Genomic DNA, 19,259 nt, shown 5'->3' with positions numbered 1-19,259 from the left:
CGGATCAGGCAGGTCCGGAGGGCAGAAAGGATCACGATCTCTAGTATCTCCATAAAATTGTGTGTGGCTCGGCAGAAGGAGAGTGGGAGAGAAAAGACTGTAAGGACTGCACTTAGTATAATAGAAAGTCTAGTCAGGGTAGGCTTGAGTAAACACATACATTTTAAGCCTAGACTTAAACACTGAGACTGTGTCTGAGTCCGAACACTAATAGGAAGACTGTTCCATAACTGTGGGGCTCTATAAGAGAAAGCTCTTCCCCCTGCTGTAGCCTTCACTATTCGAGGTACCGTCAGATAGCCTGCATCTTTTGATCTAAGTAGGCGTGGCGGATCATAGAAAACCAAAAGGTCGCTTAGATACTGTGGCGCGAGACCATTTAGTGCTTTATAGGTTAATAATAGTATTTTATAATCAATGTGAGATTTCACTGGGAGCCAATGCAGTGTTGATAAGATCGAGGGGATGTGGTCGTATCTTCTGGTTCTAGTTAGGACTCTAGCAGCTGCGTTCTGGACTAACTGGGGTTTGTTTATGCTCCTACTGGAACATCCAGACAGTAAGGGATTACAGTAATCTAGTCTAGAGGTGATAAATGCATGAACTAATATTTCTGCATCATGTAGTGACAATATATTTCTTATCTTAGAAATATTTCTGAGATGAAAGAAGGCTATCCTAGAAATATTATCTACATGAGCATCAAATGATAGGCTGGAGTCAATAATCACACCTAGGTCTTTTACTGCTGCACATGATGAAACAGAAAGTCCATCTAGAGAAACCATGTGATCAGAAAGCTTACTTCTAGCTACACGTGGTCCTAATAAAAGTATTTCTGTCTTATCAGAATTAAGTAAAAGGAAGTTAGTTAGCATCCAACGTCTAATGTCCTTTACACATTCTTCAACTTCACTAAGCTTGTCTGTCCGTCCCCTGGCTTCACTGAAACATACAACTGTGTATCATCAGCATAACAGTGGAATCTAATTCAATGTTTATGAATAATTTGACCTAGAGGTATCATATATAAAGTAAAAAGTAGTGGACCTAAAACAGAACCTTGTGGAACACCAAATTTAACCTCGTTATGAGTGGAGAAGTCTCCATTTACATATACAAACTGATACCAATCGGTCAGATAAGACCTGAGCCAGGAGAGGACTGTTCCCTTAATGCCAACAACATTTTCTAATCTATCAAGGAGAATAGTGTGATCTATAGTATCAAAAGCTGCACTAAGGTCGAGTAACACAAGCAGCGAGACACAACCCTGATCAGAGGCCAGTAGTAGGTCATTTACTACTTTAACTAATGCTGTCTCTGTGCTATGATGAAGTCTAAATCCTGACTGATACATTTCATGAATGTTATTCCTATCTAAGTACAAGCATAGCTGCTGTGCTACAACCTTTTCTAAAATCTCAGAGATGAAGGGGAGATTTGATATAGGTCTATAGCTGGACAGTTGAGAGGGGCAATAGTAATTACTTGTTATGATATTGTATTATTATCCATCCATCCATCTTCTGTACCGCTTATCATTCAGGGTCGTGGGGAACCTGGAGCCTACCCCAGGGAGCATGGGGCATAGGGTGGGGTACACCCTGGACGGGGTGCCAATCCAATCACACACACATTTACACACCCAATCATACACTACGGACACTTTGGACATGCCAATCAGCCTATCATGCATGTCTTTAGACTGGGGGAGGAAACCGGAGTACCCAGAGGAAACCCCTGCAGCACAGGGAGAACGTGCAAATTCCCCACACACAGGGCAGCGGCGGGAATCGAACCACCAACCCTGGTGGCGTGAGGTGACTGTGCTAACAACTAAGCCACTGTGCACCCTTTATTATTATTATTATTATTATTATTATTATTATTATTATTGGCTAGAGAACAAAAAACATTGTAAACAACCTGGAGTTGTTTTTCTTGGTCTCTTTTTTTTTATCTACACAATGTTTTTGCTAACTAAATAATAGTTTTAGCAGGCTAGATCTTTTTATAACATGAAATATGTAGCTGTTTTTTTGGAACCAAATGCTGATACTACTTTGTCCAGAACTTTGTCCTGGACTTGTTTTGACAGTTCCCTTGTCTTCATGATGCTGTTTGTTTGGAGTTTGTTCCCTAACAAACTCTGGTGCTTTCCAGGAACAGGTGTGCGTATATTGAAATCATATGACACTTGAATGGTGGCACCAGAACTGTTTAAGGATTTCACAGCAATGGGGGTGAATATTTATGCAATCACAACTTTTCCTTTAATTTATTTTAGATAACTGCAAACTACATTGTTTGTCCATCACTTCAGTTTTATGGGCTATTTTGTGTAGATTCATGTCCTAATCCCAATTATGCCCATTTCTAAACTGTAACACTACAAAATCTGGAAATGTTCAAGGGGGTTAATACTTAAGCAAAGCACTGCAGCTTCTCTGAAATCTTTGTGTGCTACTTGCCAGGTTTTTCCTACTGATATTAATGGTTCCAGTGTTAAGTGTTTGCTCTAAAACTTTTTGCTGCATCATCCTTCCACATATCCTTCCCCTCTATTCCTGTTTCAGAAGCAGAGCTGGCTTTTTGGCATGGTGCCAGTGTGTAGTCCTGGAGTTCAGCCACATGCCTACAACACTGCATTCTTTTTTTCCTTCAGTTCTCCTGCCATACACATCATGAACACTCCTGTGGCCACACCACAATCTCATTTAGCAAACACAGCTCTGTTTCTGGAATCACTCCCTGACCTTTCTCTTAGTAACACCAAGCTGCTGTTTTCAAAGACGCCATCATCTCTGATTAAATGTTTATGTAGGGGCAAGAGCATGCATGTGCTTGAGTATTTATAGATTTCATACTACTACTGGGAATTTGTTCTTTGTTCTGATGCAGGGGTCTATAACATGATGGTTACAAGGTTTTTATGGGGTTTTTTTTTGCTCTGAATGGAAAGAGGGATGCGCACTTCCAGATGACACAGTATGGGAGATTGATTACACTTTCCTCTAAGCTCACTCACAAACACACCCAGAACTCTGACCTCTGAGCAGTGAGAGTCAGCAGCAGGAGGTGACACAAGTTTACATGAATAACAGGATCAGCTCGGAGTAAATGGTTGATCAAAATCCTTGGGTAAAGGCTTTCTGAGGTCAGTGGCAGCCTGAGTGGTGGTTAAACTTACCTAGCTTACGACGTCTTAATTTATGAATGTATTTTATCCTTCAATATCGCATCGTTCTCAATTCTTTAACTTCTCTGAAAGGGATTGAGAGAGTTCAAAAGGATTAGTGCTTAAATAGAGGCATTTAAAACACCTTGTCATTCTGCTGCCAACTACAACACACTGTTGGCATCGTGCCTCATGTTTGTCCTCTTATTTTAAACAAAACTCTCTCAGATATTGTTAGCTCACTGAAATTTATACTGTAATCTGATGGCTCATAACTGTTTTTGAAAATCAGATGAATGTAGGATGGGATTTTTATCATTTTGGAGGCAGTTTGCGAAGACAAATGCCATATTTATCACTGATGCTCTCAAACTTTTAATTTTTTTTTTCATTTTGAACATTTCACTGATAAATATCCTGCCTTTTAAAGGAATAATTTAAAAGTGAATTTAACAATAATGTTTTAATGTCTGAGCATTTCATTATCAGAATATAATGATATTTTATTTGAGCCAATACAGTCACTGGTGTATGATTCCCACAGGTTCTAGCAGTATGTATTGTTTGATTGATGTAGGAAGTGGGAGTTGCTTAATGCCTGAATCACAGGAGCAGCACATTGCCATGCGAATGGCAAATCTGGCCAGGTGTTGCAGAGAACGCGGAGTCTTGCAGGCAGCAAACAGTGAGTCATAAAACATCCTGTGTTCCTTAATGAAAGAAGGAGAAAAATGTAAGGTTCATAACTGATAAAGAATATACCGTACAGTATATGTAGATAATAATGCATAAGCAGTCTGTTCAGTGCATCATGGTGTAATGCTCACGTTCAAGCAGCTAGGTTGGTCAGACAATTATGTTTGTAGTTCAAATATTAGTACGTACCCACTTTATCAGTGTTATTTATTATATATTTGGAGAGTTGACAGGTTCAGCTTTCAAAACAGCTTAGAAAACTTTTATAAATAGCAAATCCTCTGTTAAACCTTTAAGGGTTCTCCCACAAGGACAAACCATAAAATGCTTTAGAGTGAAAGATGGAGCCTTTTTTTCAGTGGAGTAAATAAAACAATATTCTATAGTCAAGGTCTTTTCACACTTGTCCCAAATACCTGAGTGTGTACCCTCAGTTTTCACATAAATTTCCTTCCAATTTGCAAAATTATCTACTAACTACAATCACATTATTCAATGCCCAAACCAGGAAGTGGAATACTGTCACTAACGGTACAGTTCACACCCAAGTTCACTTGAAATGTTTAGGTGGACCAGATATCAGTTGCCTTGATGTACTTGCGAACAGATGTACTTAACTCTCAGCACAAAGAATTGGTTCAGAAAGATACCCAATTCCAAACACTTTAGGCCTCAGTGACACACCTTGTATGTTTTCTTAGGAATAGCATCCCTCCATTGTGGTGTACTCACGAGATGCCCATAGGAATTTACCATCACCTCAACTGTCCTAGGGTCATCATGGTAAATCTCCAACACCTGATTAATAGAAATGATAAAAGTGTTAGTCTCAAGCAAATAATAAAAAAACACTAGATTGAGACATTTTTTAGTGGTAAATTTGCAATGGTGCTGTAACCAAACTGTGTAACTTGTACCTTGTAGAACTGATTTGGGTAAACTCTGACTGCTCCGTAGTTAAGCAGGAGCTGGAGGCAGCGATATGGTTCACAGTAAGGCCGCATCCGCGTCATATTTAGTGAGTACTGAAGGGCTGGACTACCGCTCATGTCCATGATCTTGGGATCGGCCCCAGCTTCGAGCAGAATCTGCATCAGTGTATGGTCACAGTTCCATGAGGCTTTGTGCAACGCTGTTTTTTTATCTCCATCCTGGAGGTTTGGGTTGGCCCCATAGTCCAGCAGTATGTGGCACACAAGATGGTGCTGTTCGCTGTAAGTCTGCACACGAGCATCCATAGCCCAGAATGCAGCAGTGATCAAAGGGGTCTTCATATGGGCATTGAATGCATTCACATCAGCACCATGTGCAATGTAAAGGCCAATAAGCTCAGAGATACCAAGGTGTGCGGCTATGTGTAGTGGAGTGTCTTTATCATTGTTCTGGCTTGGCTTGTTCACGTCTGCTCCTGTAGAAAAAACGGCTGTTATGTGAATAAACCTACACGTTTTGGCCAATTTATTATATATGCTTGGCATAACGGTCACTTTGTGTATGTACAATTCATGACTGTAGGCCATTTGTTGCTATGCACAATTTGTCAGCCCACCTTTGCTCTGTTCAAGGGTATAAAAAGACCACTATGGGACCACCACTAACCAGATATTACCAGAGGCCCAACCATCCCAATGCACCAAATTCTAGTGTACACTAGTTATACTTGTTTTTTTCAAAAATCATAAATTGTTCAGTTGAAAACTATTGACATTTAATTTAAAAACTAAAGAAAATTTAAAAACAGATCGAGGCCACTTGGACTTAGAAACCCAAAGGCAACAGCCCAATCGGCTCTATAGTTAATGCATCGGTAGTGGTGGTGGTCTATTCTAAGTGATATCACTATTCAAAGGTTTTCCATTAACTATTAAACAAATTATGCACCTTAACTTGAATCTGGACTTTTGGACATTCTGTGAGTGCTAGTTATTTTCAGACCTTTGAGGATCAGCTGTCTGGCGCAGTCCACTGACTCCTGCGTGGTGCAGTAATGCAGTGGGGTATGTCCACTCAGGGACAGGCTGTTGACATTAGCTCCCCAGTTGAGCAGCAGAGCCACGCAGTCAGCATGAGACACTGCACAAGCAACATGCAGTGGTGTTTTTCCATTGGGCTTCCTGTTCACTGCTGCCCCCCTCTGCAGAAGCACTAAGGCACTTTCTATCGCATTGTGCATCATGCATATGTGAATGCCCATCGCCCATGAGGACTCCGGTTTAAAGTTATGTAGCCAGTAACCTGGGGTCAATAAGGCATTAAATAAAACACAAAAATGTTAGGGATTATCTAATCTCAGAACACTGTAAGAGTGTTTGGTGCTAGGAATAGTTAACAGAGATGTGCTACAGTGTTAAAAAATAGGGGTTTAGAACATTTGACTACTGAGATTGCGGGCGCACGGTGGCTTAGTGGTTGGCACGTTCACCTCACACCTCCAGGGTTCAATTCCCGCTGGGGCCATGTGTGTGCAGAGTTTGCATGTTCTCCCCGTGCTGCGGCTGTTTCCTCCGGGTACTCTGGTTTCCTCCCCCAGTCCAAAGACATGCATGGTAGGCATGTCTGAAGTGTCCGTAGTGTATGAATGGGTGTGTGAGTGTGCATGTGATTTTGCCCTGCGATGGACTGGCACCCTGTCCAGGGTGTACCCCGCCCTGTGCCCGATGCTCCCTGGGATAGGCTCCAGGTTCCCCCTTGTCCCTGAAGAAGGAGTAAGCGGTAGAAGATGGATGGATGGACTACTGAGAATGATGAGAAAATGTGAAATATGTCCTTGACCCCAGTCTAATTATCAGAAAAGGAAAAATTTCAGAAGAAACTCAAATTTACAAAAATATTTCTTCTCCAGTTTTGCAGTGCATGTAGAAAAACCTAATAATTAATGAAAGCGTCTCATCATCAATTATCATGCTGCAAAAATGCATGTTGGAATCATCACACACTCAACATTTCGAGTTTTTCAGTCAACTCAGATATGAAATATCTATGAAAATGAGCAAAAGTATATAAAAAGTAATGTGTATAATGCTAATAACAATAGCTGTTGTGGGATCTATTTTAACCCACAGTCACAAGTAATTATATATTAATTACACTCTGTAAGAGCAACAGCACTTATAATTCAGTTTTGGAATGAAATTTTCTAAGTTATTAGGTGAAAAATGTACTTCCAATGTATGATGATATCATGCAGTTTGATGGTCATAAGCTTTTGTTACTTCCATTAATCAGACTAGATACCTTAGTCTCTTCGGTTGAAAGCCAAACTCGGACAATGTACTGCCTGTCTGACTACATATGAAGTCACAGAGTAACTCAGAGTAACACCTGTACTGTTCATTTCATTTAGAAGAACTCATTATAAATTCTGGAGATTCTGCTTCCCTTAAGGTTTTTACTGCAAATAGAATGAAAACATTATAATTTCCAGTTGCTTAGCGACAATATTCTGACTTTTTTTTTTATATTATTTCCACCATAAGACATTTTTCATGACCATATTGCATATTTTCTATTGTTGAAAATGTCTAGAAAATAACTATGCTCAGTCCCTGACTCAGAAAGTGAGGCCAAACTGAAAACGCTGGAATAGTGTTGAGTTACAGCGCTGTGCCGCCATCTGGTGGCAGGGCTCATTCACTGCTCGTCAGTTCCACAGTAAAACGCCAGAAGTTACCTTGTTTATAGGACGCCAGGACACTTCTTCGGTCTTCCACTTCGAACACGGTGTCTATATCTAGGTTACTGGTGCGAAGGATTTCGTCCACCTCGGCGGCATCGTTGCGCTGCAGCGCGGAAAGAAACCTACACATCATGAACGCCACACGTTACTGTCTACATGTGTACCAGAGCAAAATCACCTCAGGCCTGAACGTCACAACACAGATTCAGAATCAGAATCATTCGGATTCTGATCCTGTGTTGTGGCATTCGGACCGAATGGGATTTAATGCCAAGTAGGCTATGTTTACACACACAAGGAAGTTGTCTTGGCGACAGGAGCTTCCAGTGCAGATAAAAAGAGAATATCACACAATATAAAAAATAAGCAATCAAATTAAATATAATACAATACAATACTGTAAAGCAAGGGCGTAGGTTTGGTCACAATATTGGTAGGGACACCCACCCACTCCGGAAAAAAAGGACTGCTTAATGTTGGCAACCAACTGGTTTATTAAAATATAACATCTATATTTACATTAAGATCTGTATTTACATTTAAATACAAATTATACAAAGCAACAGATCAAAGACTAAAAGAAAGTAAACTATGAAATAATTTGTTAACGGAAAAGAGAAAAAAATATTGGTAGGGACAATTCTGCCCTCCCAAAATATTGGCAGGGACATGTCCCTACCGTCCATATGCAATCTACGCCCTCGCTGTAAAGACATAGCAGAAACAGACAGGATTATGGATGTACAGATATGCTATTTACAGATGGAAGTACAGAATGTGCTGTGTATGTTATATAGAGTTATGTGCAGTGAAGGTGGAATGAATGTACAGAGGTATATAATATAATAAATATTTAAAAGGGTTAAATTATCGTTGCATCACCAGTCCATCTTTTTAGAGTCACAGGTTTAGCTGATTTCAGTTTCTGCCTGTAGGTCGGTATAGGGTGAACTAGACAACACCTCTAACAAAACGTCTGAGTAGTCACAAACAGAGAAAATGTTGTGTGTTGCCTAGTGTTCAGAAGTTAAGTCTCTGGTCAAACTGATAGGAAAATAATTAGAAAAAGATGACTAGAATCTTGGATCTGGTTTAACACATGCAGATCTTTTATTTCTTTTACACTTACATACACCGCTTCACATCCTGTTCACCGAATCCCCCTAGAGACTATATACAGGAACTGTCTAACACATGCTAGAATGAACAATCTATATTCAAACAACTTGAATAATACAATTATTGAACACGTAGCCTAACAAACTAACAAAAACAGTAAAAGAATTGGAGAGCTCCACACCAAGGCGTCCATCTTGTTTTCCTTACTTTCCTTACTTAACACCCACAAGAATGAACAACAGGATTAATGGTGTACTGGAGTGCAAAAGTTTACACGTCTCTAGTTACAAAAAGTGTTATTGTGCTCTTATTTGACATTTCTGCATGTTTATTTAGTAAGTGGTTCCACAACTAGGATGCCATTTTGTATTCCAGTGATATCATATTTACATGTAGGCAGTATGTAAAGGTAACAGACGATTTACACACAGGTAAAATGTTCTTCACAACCTAGGAGCTTTTTGTCAGATTCTGTAAATAACCTACAACTTTAATAATGATCTAGTATATTTATACTCAGCAAAAATAGAAACATCCCTTTTTCAGGAGACTGTATTTTAAAGGTAATTTTGTAAAATTCATATAAGCTTTACAGATCTTTATTGGAAAGGGTTTAAACAATGTTTTTCATGCTTGTTCAATGAACCATAAACAATTACTGCACATGCACCTATGGAACAGCCCTTAAGACACGAACAGTTTACAGGTGGTAGGCAATTAAGGTCACAGTTACAATAACTTAGGACACTAAAGAGACCTTTCTACTGACTCTGAAATACACCAGAAGAAAGATGTCTAGGGTTCCTGCTCACCTGCGTGAACATGCCATAGACCTGCTGCAGGGAGGCATGAGGACTGCAGATGTGGCCAGAGCGATAAACTGCGATGTCTGTAATGTAAGACTTCTGAGACAGTGCTGCAGGGAGACAGGAAAGACAGCTGATCGTCCTTGTAGTGGAAAATGACATGTAACTATGTGTTACGTGATGGAGAACCTGCGAATGCCTTGGTGGAAGAGTGGAGTAACATCTCACAGCAAGAACTGACAAATCTGGTGCAGACCATGAGGATGAGCTGCACTGTAGTACTTAAAGCAGATACTGACTGTTACTTTTAATATTGACCCCCACTTTGTTCAGGGACTCATTATTCCATTTCTGTTCATCAAATGTCTGAAAGTTGTTCAGTTTATGTCTCAGTTGTGGAATGTTATGTTAATACAAATGTTTACACATGTTAAGATATTTGCTATATATGAAAAATGTATATTTTACACAGTCCTGTTACTCGTTTCATACACATTCAACCGTATGAAACATTTGGAATAAATAAAGTCACAGTTGAAGTGTTCAACAGGAAGTTGAACTTCCTGAAGATCATTGGAATAAGAAAAGTAAGTTACCCTCATTCTTTTTTCTTTATTTTCAATTATCACTGCTGGGAAAAAAAAAAAAAAAACCAATAGAATCCCTCATAGAATTTGTAATGGTTATAGTGGGAATTGTATTGGTTTTAACGGAAACTGTAATTCTCCCTGTATGTCTCTACTGGTAATTTGTTGCCTTCTATTGGTGGCATGCTATGTCTAGTGGGTTTCATTAAGGACTGGTAATGGTTTTAATGGTTAGCTGATGGTCTGTAATGGTATTTGTAGTGGAAAACATTAGAATTTCTATGATGGTTCCTATTGTTTTTTGGTTGTTTGTTTGTTTTTTTTGCAGGGATATTGTGTACAAAGGCGGTCACTTTAAAAGCACAACCCTTTTACCTAAATTAATGATGGAAAGTACATTTTTAACTTAACTAAATTTAAATTTAAACTAAATTTAAGTAACTCATTAGCAATAGCTAATTCTATAACAGAAACCCAACCCTGTTACTTTCAATTCCATTACTCACTTAAAAGCAAAATGCAAACATTCACAGGAAAGTAACCTTTTAACAGTTAAATGCATGTTTTCTTAGATTAATTGAAAAATTATTTTTAAAAATGAAATTAATATCTTAAGAGTTACAAATTGTAAATGGCACCCAATTGTGGAGTCACTCTACTGAAATGGGCTACAACATGGCCTGTATATATACAGCAGCTGAGTCTAAAATAGTGAAGACATCATCACTGATTAGATACTCATTAGGTACGTATAAACATATAATACCATACAAGTAAAATATATAATAGAACCATTTTTACCTTCTTATCAATATGAAAAGAAGGACAGAAAAATAAGGTCAGAGACTGTTTTGGAATTAACCTTCATTGTATTTCTGTGAATGGTTGTGTCATTTGGAGGCATATTTACAAGTCAACATGAGTGACAACCGTAACCTCTGACAAATAAAAACATGGTAAATATGACTGTCCTGGAACTAAGGGAGACATGGCACCTAGGGGTCCTTCATGCAGCTATGAGTTAACAAAACAGAGTGGAAAAGATCTTCTTATGACATGTTTTTATTCCAGGAGCAGCTCTGTACTTTCGGTGCTTTGCATTATCTTTGAACTGGAAGGAGCTAACACCTTGCCTATCTGGGAAAACAGGAAACTTTGCAGAAAGCACAGAAGTGAATACACTGGACAGAAACCGTTTATACAAACTGATGAACAGCTGCCTTGTTTGTGCGTCTGAAGAGTGATGGAGCACTCGATTAGAAACTGAACTGCAGAACAAGAAAGTGCACACAGTTTCAGCAATGTGTCTGTTCTGTACTCAAGCCTAATAATGATTATGCATCATGACCACCAGCATCACCCATGATTATCCTGTGCATACACACATTCATATAGGTAACCCATAGCAAAGAGACAACATCTCTTAAAAGCTTCAGTTCACATATTGCTTTTAACTGTCATATATATATATATATAAGTCATGGCATGTTGCTGACTGACAGAGAAATCTGAAAGCAGCAGTTTGATTTTGATACATTTATGGTGGATCAAAAGAAATGATAAAAACATAGAGAACCTAATTGACCACTGGGATAGACCAAACACTTTTTAACAATTTTTGGCATAAATATCATTATATAGTATTTTGTTGATAAATTACATCAGTTGATATTTTTTTTTTTAGATTTGAAAAATAAATAATTCAAACAAAACTCCTTATAAGAAAACGGTTCCTAACACACTGTAGCTAAATGACAGTACATACAAGCGTATGTGGAGCAAATACCAACATATCTTGTGAGAAGTCACACATTGATCCAGCACTGCCTGGCACTCTGGAGTGCTGCACTTGTGTTTCTATTGAAATAATCATGATTTCAAATGTAAACATGGAAATTATTACAGCAGAACAAAACAACAGTGTTCACAGAAAAGGAGACATTCACTTGATGAGGGAAACCATGAAAATGTAGAAATATTAACACAAAACTCTGTAACTGTATCAGTAAAAAGAACAAAGCAAATGATGAGTTACTAAACTACAGCTCAATATTAAATAAGCAATTGGTAATCTGATAGAAATATCTCATGTATTGACTGTACATTTAAAAAAAAACACAATAGAATCATGGATTAGGATCGATACTTGCTAGTATTACATATACTGAATTAAAAGCATTTTGGAACACTTTTTTTTCTGTGATCTGGTGCTAAGCTAAGACTGACAAGCATGTTCACAGCAGTCTGATGAAGAAAACAAATCTCATTATACTGACCAGAAAATAAAACAACATTTATATAATAAGTGTTAAATAATAAATTTGAATAGGTCTGCTTTAAGTTCAGGTTTGTCAGCTACTCAACACCATTTAGATGTTAGACTACCAGAATCGGGGGGAGGTTTCACACACTCAGAGCGGCTATGCTATACAAAATCTATACAGCGGAAATTTAGAAGGCAGCGCTTGAGTCTAACTGAGGATCTAGTTCAGTCAAATGACGACTAAAAGCAGGTAGCGGTGAGGAAGAAGAAGCAGCAGGACGACTCAGCGATCCATTCGGTCATCTTTGGAGTGCATTTTCAGTATCTTGCAGTGTGGCTGTACAGTATGTTCAGGCCTCTCCTTGAATATTCCTTGTAGTTTCTTTCCTGGTACTAAGCGCTGAACAGCAGACTTTCTTATTTATGTCGCTGAGGGATACAGGACACTAATCAGCAGACTGAAGTGTTAATACAGCTACAGGTATATAATATCCAGAAGGTCAGATGGATTTAGTGTGAGGTCTGTGATATTTCAACACTTGGAATGGCTTTCTTCTCACAGTAAGATTTCCGCGTTTCCAGTGAGCAGCACTCGAGCTTTCGGACAGCACGACATGTCACCTGTGCTTTAAGCCAAGAGATTTTTCACACAGAGTAAACCGCACATCTTGGTCTCAATAGAAAATGGCACACACACACACATATATATATATATATATATATAATGCTTAAAGGTGCTTGAACTCTCCGAACTGCTGTTAATTCATTTCAAGCTAAAATGCAAATAAATAGACACCTCTCAGATGAACAAGCATTCTAAAACGGTTGGAAAAAACCCCAATTAAAATTACAGTTAAAAGGATCAGTTATTCAGGATGGTTTGGTTTATTTTCTCTAGTGGCAGTCCAGTAGCAGTGCCTCTTCCAGGGAGATTCTGATGTCCACTAAATGGAGCCCAGACTAGAGTACCATAAAATACTAGACTCATCTCTCTTTACGTTATTATTTTCATGACTGAACGCCGTCACTCTGCAGTACCCTTTCCCGGCTCAGAGGTCTTGCGGCACTCTTTCTGCAGATGCACCAGTTCTTTCTTGTGTTGTTCTTCCACACTGCTTCTGCAGCTTCTCTTTGTTCCTGTGGGCCTTCTCCATCAGCACCTTCAGATCTTTCAGCTTCCTCTTAAACACAGCCCGGTCCTGAGAAGAGGCTACACCTAGATCCTAGAAGAAGGAAATGTGAAACTAATGTGAAACACTGATATTAAGCATAAAGACTGCAATTTTGAGATGGTCTTGAGATTTTCCTCGAGTTGTGTGAGTAGCGAGTGTGTGTGCTCACTTTGAGTGCGTCACTGTCAAGTTGCAGGAGCTGCTCTCCATTAACATTCTTGGCAGTGAACTGAGGGATATACTGCTCCAGGTTCAGGCCCATTAGCCAGAGACACACCTGCTGACACGACCAGTCCGGCACACTGCGGTTCTGCCACTGGTACTGCTTCAATGGCTGCCCTTCATCCTGGATCTGGCACAAATACAGATACACAGCCTTAGAGAAAAGTCACACGACTTCACATCTAAATAATCACATGACTTACATGTGACATTTACACATTTATAGACACGATTTTTTACACTTTTTTTCCACACGCACTGCATGCTTCAATTATATTCTCACAGTAAGAATTTATTTTCATGTTCATTTTTAATATGAAGGACCTTCACATTTATAACTACTACTCACATAAGCATGAGAAATGTATGTGATGTTTCATAAGTCTCACACACACACACCCTCTATGAGGTTTTGGTATGAGACACAAAGTCATTGTTAGATTCTATGTATCTTTTTTTAGCAGATGAAGGATCATTTATGTACCACAGGTGAAAAGAGATCATAAGTAATAAAACATTCAGCCAAGTGGGTAGTGTTGCTGCCTCCCGGCTCCAGGGTCCTGTGTTCAGAATGTGTGTGGAGTTCTGCATGTTCGTCCCGTGTGTGTGTGGGTTCCCTTCAGGTTCTCTGGTGTCCTTCATCTTCCAAAAATCATTCCATTATGTCAATCTGTGACTCTAAATTGCCCTTAGATGTAAATGATTGTGTGAATGTGTGTGCATGGAGCCCTGAGATTGACTGGCGTTCCATTCAGGGTGTATTCCCACCTCAGGATTGTCTCTGGATCCACCACGACCCTGACCAGAATAAAGTGGTTACTGAAGATGAATGAATGAATGAATGACGTTCAGCCAACTTCAACCAAGTGAAATGTGAGAAATGTAAAAACAACAACATAAAAAAATTCTGAGAAAAACAGAGCATGACAATACATACTGAAATAATCCATTTAAAAAAAAAGCCTCACCTCATCATCACTCATATCCAGACTCTGACACGTGCAGCACAGAGAAACAATGACTTTGTTAGCATTAGCATACATACAACAGCCCCATCTGCTGGCGTAAAACTTGCAAAGCTTCTTTTCAGCACAGAAATGATGCTCACGCTGTAGTACTCCTCAAATTAATGATTAAGAAAATACCGTTATACCCTCTCACCTCATCTGAAGAGAGCACTAATGTGTGTGAGCGGCCAGTCAGCTTGGGCTCGGTGACCACACCACAGATCTCTCCTGAGTTGGAGGTGCTCACACTGACGTCATCCTTTACTGTAGAAGCCTGAAAAACCAATCAGCATCAGAACACACAGAAAATGCACAAAACAACCTTTCTTGTCTGGAAATAGCAGAACAGCCTGCTGTGTATTCCTTCTCTATGATTGTGTCACTGGTGTAAATAATAATAAGCAATAAGTAAACTGTTCATTATTGACTCTTATTGAGTTTACTACTCCTAAATTGAATGAGAGGAAACCCACAGACAACCAAGGAACTCCCAGAAGGAGTGAGAATACTGATCAATAAAGACACTTCAACTGAAAGCAATTTGTGTCTGATGAAAATGAATGTGTTTGGACATGCGAACACATGTAGAGTTGTGTGCAAAAGTTTGAATCACCCTTGTTTTTTTGTTTACAGTTTATCTACAAAACAGGATTCTATGCTTATTTGTCTAAGCCAACAATTATCCTTATTAATATGCTCAGCTGTTTGCAACACCACTTATATTCTTTGGGTAATTTACGTAAATGTACCTCACTAAGTAGTCTTATGACTTAAAACCATCCTTTCTTAAGTATTATTTAAGGCATTGTAAACAGGCTCTCATGCAGTTTTCTGTGAGCAGTCAAATGAAAACATCAGGAAAACTGCTCTCACAACACTTAACAAAAACTATTGACCATTCACAGAGGTAGAGAAAGGTAGTAAAAGATATCACAAGTAACATTAATAACTATTAATACCTTAACATAGACTTTTGGACCGTTTTGTTACTTCTCATAATGAAGGAACATTTAAAACTTTAAATGCTCACATTAAACTCACATTAAATGCCTTGTTGGTTTCAGCATTTTGAAGTAAGGGTATGCTAACTTTTGCACTCAACTGTATAGGCAATACATAAATATCACCTGTTCTGTAATGTAATTTTAGTTGGGACTGTTCTGTCTGAGGCTACACACAATAGCATAAAAATCTCAAATCTACATATCTGCATATCTATATGTGCATATCTATGCCTTACTAGAGAAAAGACACTAAGCACTGAATTTATTTTGAGACTTTACTGTGTGTCAGTGTGTGTGTGTATGTTTTCATAGCTTGGTGGGAACATTATATCTTGTATATAATGAAATATCTGACAGTTTTGACACTGTGGAGACATTTGGCTTTTTTTAGAACAAAGGACTAGGATTAGGTTTAAGCATAGCTTTAATGCTCCTCATTAATAATTATGTCAATGGAAGGTAATCTCAAGGACAGTAAGACAAACGTGATTGTGTGTGTGTGTGTGTGTGTGTGTGTGTGTGTGTGTGAGACTGTGCATGCATGCACTAATCTTTCAGGCTATGCTCCTCACAGCTTAATAAATAATATAACATTGACTGAAAGTCTAGACTCTCAAAGACCCCTTTGTGGCTGTTCTATTTTTACAGATTTTTTTTTTTACAGGCTTTCTTTTTAAAAACACAATGTTAGCGCTTTTTTTCCCCAGTCAGTTGTCAGCATTGTAAGATTGACTAAACTAATTATTTCAATACACAGTTCAGTAACTAAAACTACAAACTATTTCCTGGTACTACATTATTTGTTCTTTTCAAAATCACTAATATTACCTTTAAAATAATGCACTGGCCTCAGTGCCAAGCATTATACAGGACATTATTAAAGTAATATGCTGCACAGTTTCATTTTGCAAAGGACTTCCAAGAATACCAATTTTCATCAAAGCAGAAATTTATTTAAATTTTCATCCTTCCATCCATTTTTACCCATCCCATTAGAAGTCATTTGTAAGAGGAAAGGTCTGTGATTTAAATCAAAGTAAGTCTCTATTATTGAGAAAACTGCAGAATAATTGCAAGAAAAAATCTTTTAAACTCTTCGATTCGTGTCAGATTTATGTGGTGCAGAGAGAAAGCTGATTTCAAACATTCCGATTACATTGGAACTAATGGGTTTATGTTTATGACATATTTCTGGATTTACCGCAGATACAGTACCAAGTTATATGAATAGGAGAAGAAGTGTGGCCATGAAAAAGATTTCTGCTGTAAACCAAAGAAATGTTATTAGTCTACACAGCTCAAAAAACCAGCCACTCACATTACCAACATATAACATGTGAAACTAAATTTTACATTTTCAGTTAAACTGGAGACTGATGAAAAGACATACCTTCCTTGAGTGTTTCTCTGTTTTAGGTTTCTCTATCGAAGGGTCTGTGGAGCTGGAGGGTGGAAAAGAGTTTACAGAAGAATACACAGTTATGTATGGTCCAGAAGCTTCCGTCCTATCCACATTTCAATTTACTTCTTTCTTTCTGAAGATGATGGTAGTGTTCTCCTGGGATGTTTGCTTAGGCCATATGGCATATTTCTCAGCCACATAAACTTTAATACTGCCTTCCATTCCTGTACTAGATATAAAATCATAATCCTGCTGGATTTTTCATTAATATGTCTTGAAATTCTCCACAACCCGTGAACCACAATTCTCTTCTTCATCTTACCCCACGTCCACAAGCTTCTTGCTGCATTTTTCATCTTGGCTTGACACCACTGGAGGACCTACAGAGAGCCCAAAATTCAGACTTTAAACTTTGGCACTCATTCTAAGGCTGCAATCATGTTAAATACACTATATGGCCAAAAGTATGTGGACACCTGACCACCACACCTATATGCCTTCCCAGAACTGTTGCTACAAAGTTGGAAGCACTGTCTAGAAAGTCTGCTGTAGCATTAAAAATTTCCCTTCACTGAAACTAAAAGGCCCAAACAAGGTTCAGCAGATCTAGTGACCTGAGCCCTGATCTCAACCCCACTGAACACCTTTGGAATGAACTGGAACACCAACCAAGCCTTCTCAATTGAACATCAGTGCCTGTCCTCACTAATGCTCTTGTGGCTGAATGGGCAAATCCCCACAGCAATGCTCTGAAATCTAGTGGAATGCTTTCCCAATAGAGTGGAGCTGGTCATAACAGCAAATGCCTCATGGGCACATATGGGTGTGATGGTCAGGGTCCACATACCTTTGGCCATATAGTGTTCTTTAACACCTCAACTTTATATTTCACCAAACCAATGTGGACAAACAAGAAAGTTTACCAAATATGATGTTAAAAACTGCTATTCTGCCTGAAGATGTCTCAAATCCTTGATAGCCAAGTTTGATTTCATGACACACTCAAACGTCAAGCTTTCATTAAATATCTATGTGCCTTAATCCATTATCATATTCAATATACTGTAGTTTGATTAAGCACGTCATATTGATACTATGATCGACAGAAACTGATGTTGCCTTTGCAGCACATATTAATATTCATTGGTCTGACAGGTAAGCGTGAATATTTTGTAAGATTAGAGAATGTATGGAAGACTTACCCGCACTCTCAGGCACCCTGGGGGCCATGGACTCAGGTACATCAGCGGAGAGAATGTGAGAACTCTACAGAGAAAAAAGGAGGGACTTGGAAAAGGAAGAAAATAAGATACCGTCTCCATATTTTACCACAGACGTCTCCCATTCCCAAATGGTACATGTGGATCAACAAGGTCTGCAAGGCCATAGGGTGTCCAATTTCTCATTTTAAGGTTTAAAAGAGTGCCCTATATGTGCCCTTAACGTGCCTCTTCGGCAAAGTGCTCGCAGCACATGCTCTCCGACTCACAAGGACCAATTACACAATTACAGCGGATGGTTTGTTGAGAGCAGAAAGCAACAGGGTGGAAGCAACAACATTAAAGCAAATGATGGATAGAAATGATAATCAGATATTAAGCTTAAAATAATGAAGTCATTTTCTTTGTTAATGATCATTAATCAGTGAGCAGCATGAAGGTAATAACTTATCTGGAAAAAAAAAACCCTTAAAATAACCGATTTAAACAAGTTTGACCTAATTTTATCTCTAGTCTACACTTCATCTGATGTATTACTATGAAGAACCATTTGCTCTCGCCATGGTCTATTATTATTAGGCTATTTGTTACTGTGATCTTCACACAGAACACGGAAAAGTCTTAAAGAGTGTCTTAGATGTTGCTTTTATATCCTCATGCCCTTGAAGACCGGTCAACAGGCCCTAAATAACACTTACTTTTAAACCTATACCAGCAATTCAGAATAAGCTTTGACCCCAAGGGAGAGTAAATCAGTGTCACTTGGGCTCAGGCATGTCAATTAATATGTTAAAGACATAAGAACTAGCCATGTCATGTAGAGGCATGATGATAGGCTCACATCAACACACTTTCAACAAGACATAATGTTAAGAGCATTCAAAGCACATAGTGACAGTTATCA

At 38.7% G+C, this 19,259-nt stretch overlaps 2 protein-coding genes across 2 annotated transcripts in view; both read right to left on the bottom strand.

The window, feature by feature from the left end:
* Positions 1–3,232: 3,232 nt before the first annotated feature.
* Positions 3,233–12,944, bottom strand: asb4 (ankyrin repeat and SOCS box containing 4). The gene is made up of 6 exons (XM_017454498.3): positions 12,889–12,944; positions 7,548–7,675; positions 5,813–6,112; positions 4,795–5,285; positions 4,562–4,675; positions 3,233–3,891 (listed from the first exon to the last, which is right to left on the bottom strand). The coding sequence occupies exons 1-6, from the start codon at positions 12,942–12,944 to the stop codon at positions 3,703–3,705; spliced, it is 1,278 nt and encodes a 425-aa protein (XP_017309987.2). The 3' UTR covers positions 3,233–3,702.
* The window catches only part of ppp1r9a (protein phosphatase 1, regulatory subunit 9A), a 50,880-nt gene continuing 42,535 nt past the window's right edge, over positions 10,915–19,259 (bottom strand). Inside the window, 9 exon segments of the mRNA XM_053675405.1 lie at positions 10,915–13,439; positions 13,441–13,551; positions 13,670–13,852; positions 14,691–14,714; positions 14,884–15,003; positions 16,949–16,996; positions 17,124–17,175; positions 17,458–17,515; positions 18,338–18,401. Coding sequence (XP_053531380.1) covers positions 13,353–13,439; positions 13,441–13,551; positions 13,670–13,852; positions 14,691–14,714; positions 14,884–15,003; positions 16,949–16,996; positions 17,124–17,175; positions 17,458–17,515; positions 18,338–18,401 — 747 coding nt within the window. The 3' untranslated portion in view covers positions 10,915–13,352.

This window comes from Ictalurus punctatus, chromosome 24 (assembly GCF_001660625.3).
Source record: "Ictalurus punctatus breed USDA103 chromosome 24, Coco_2.0, whole genome shotgun sequence".
Classification (NCBI taxonomy): Eukaryota; Metazoa; Chordata; class Actinopteri; order Siluriformes; family Ictaluridae; genus Ictalurus; species Ictalurus punctatus.
The sequence above is the reverse complement of the archived record's forward strand: the minus strand, read 5'-3'. Positions and strand labels throughout refer to the sequence as shown.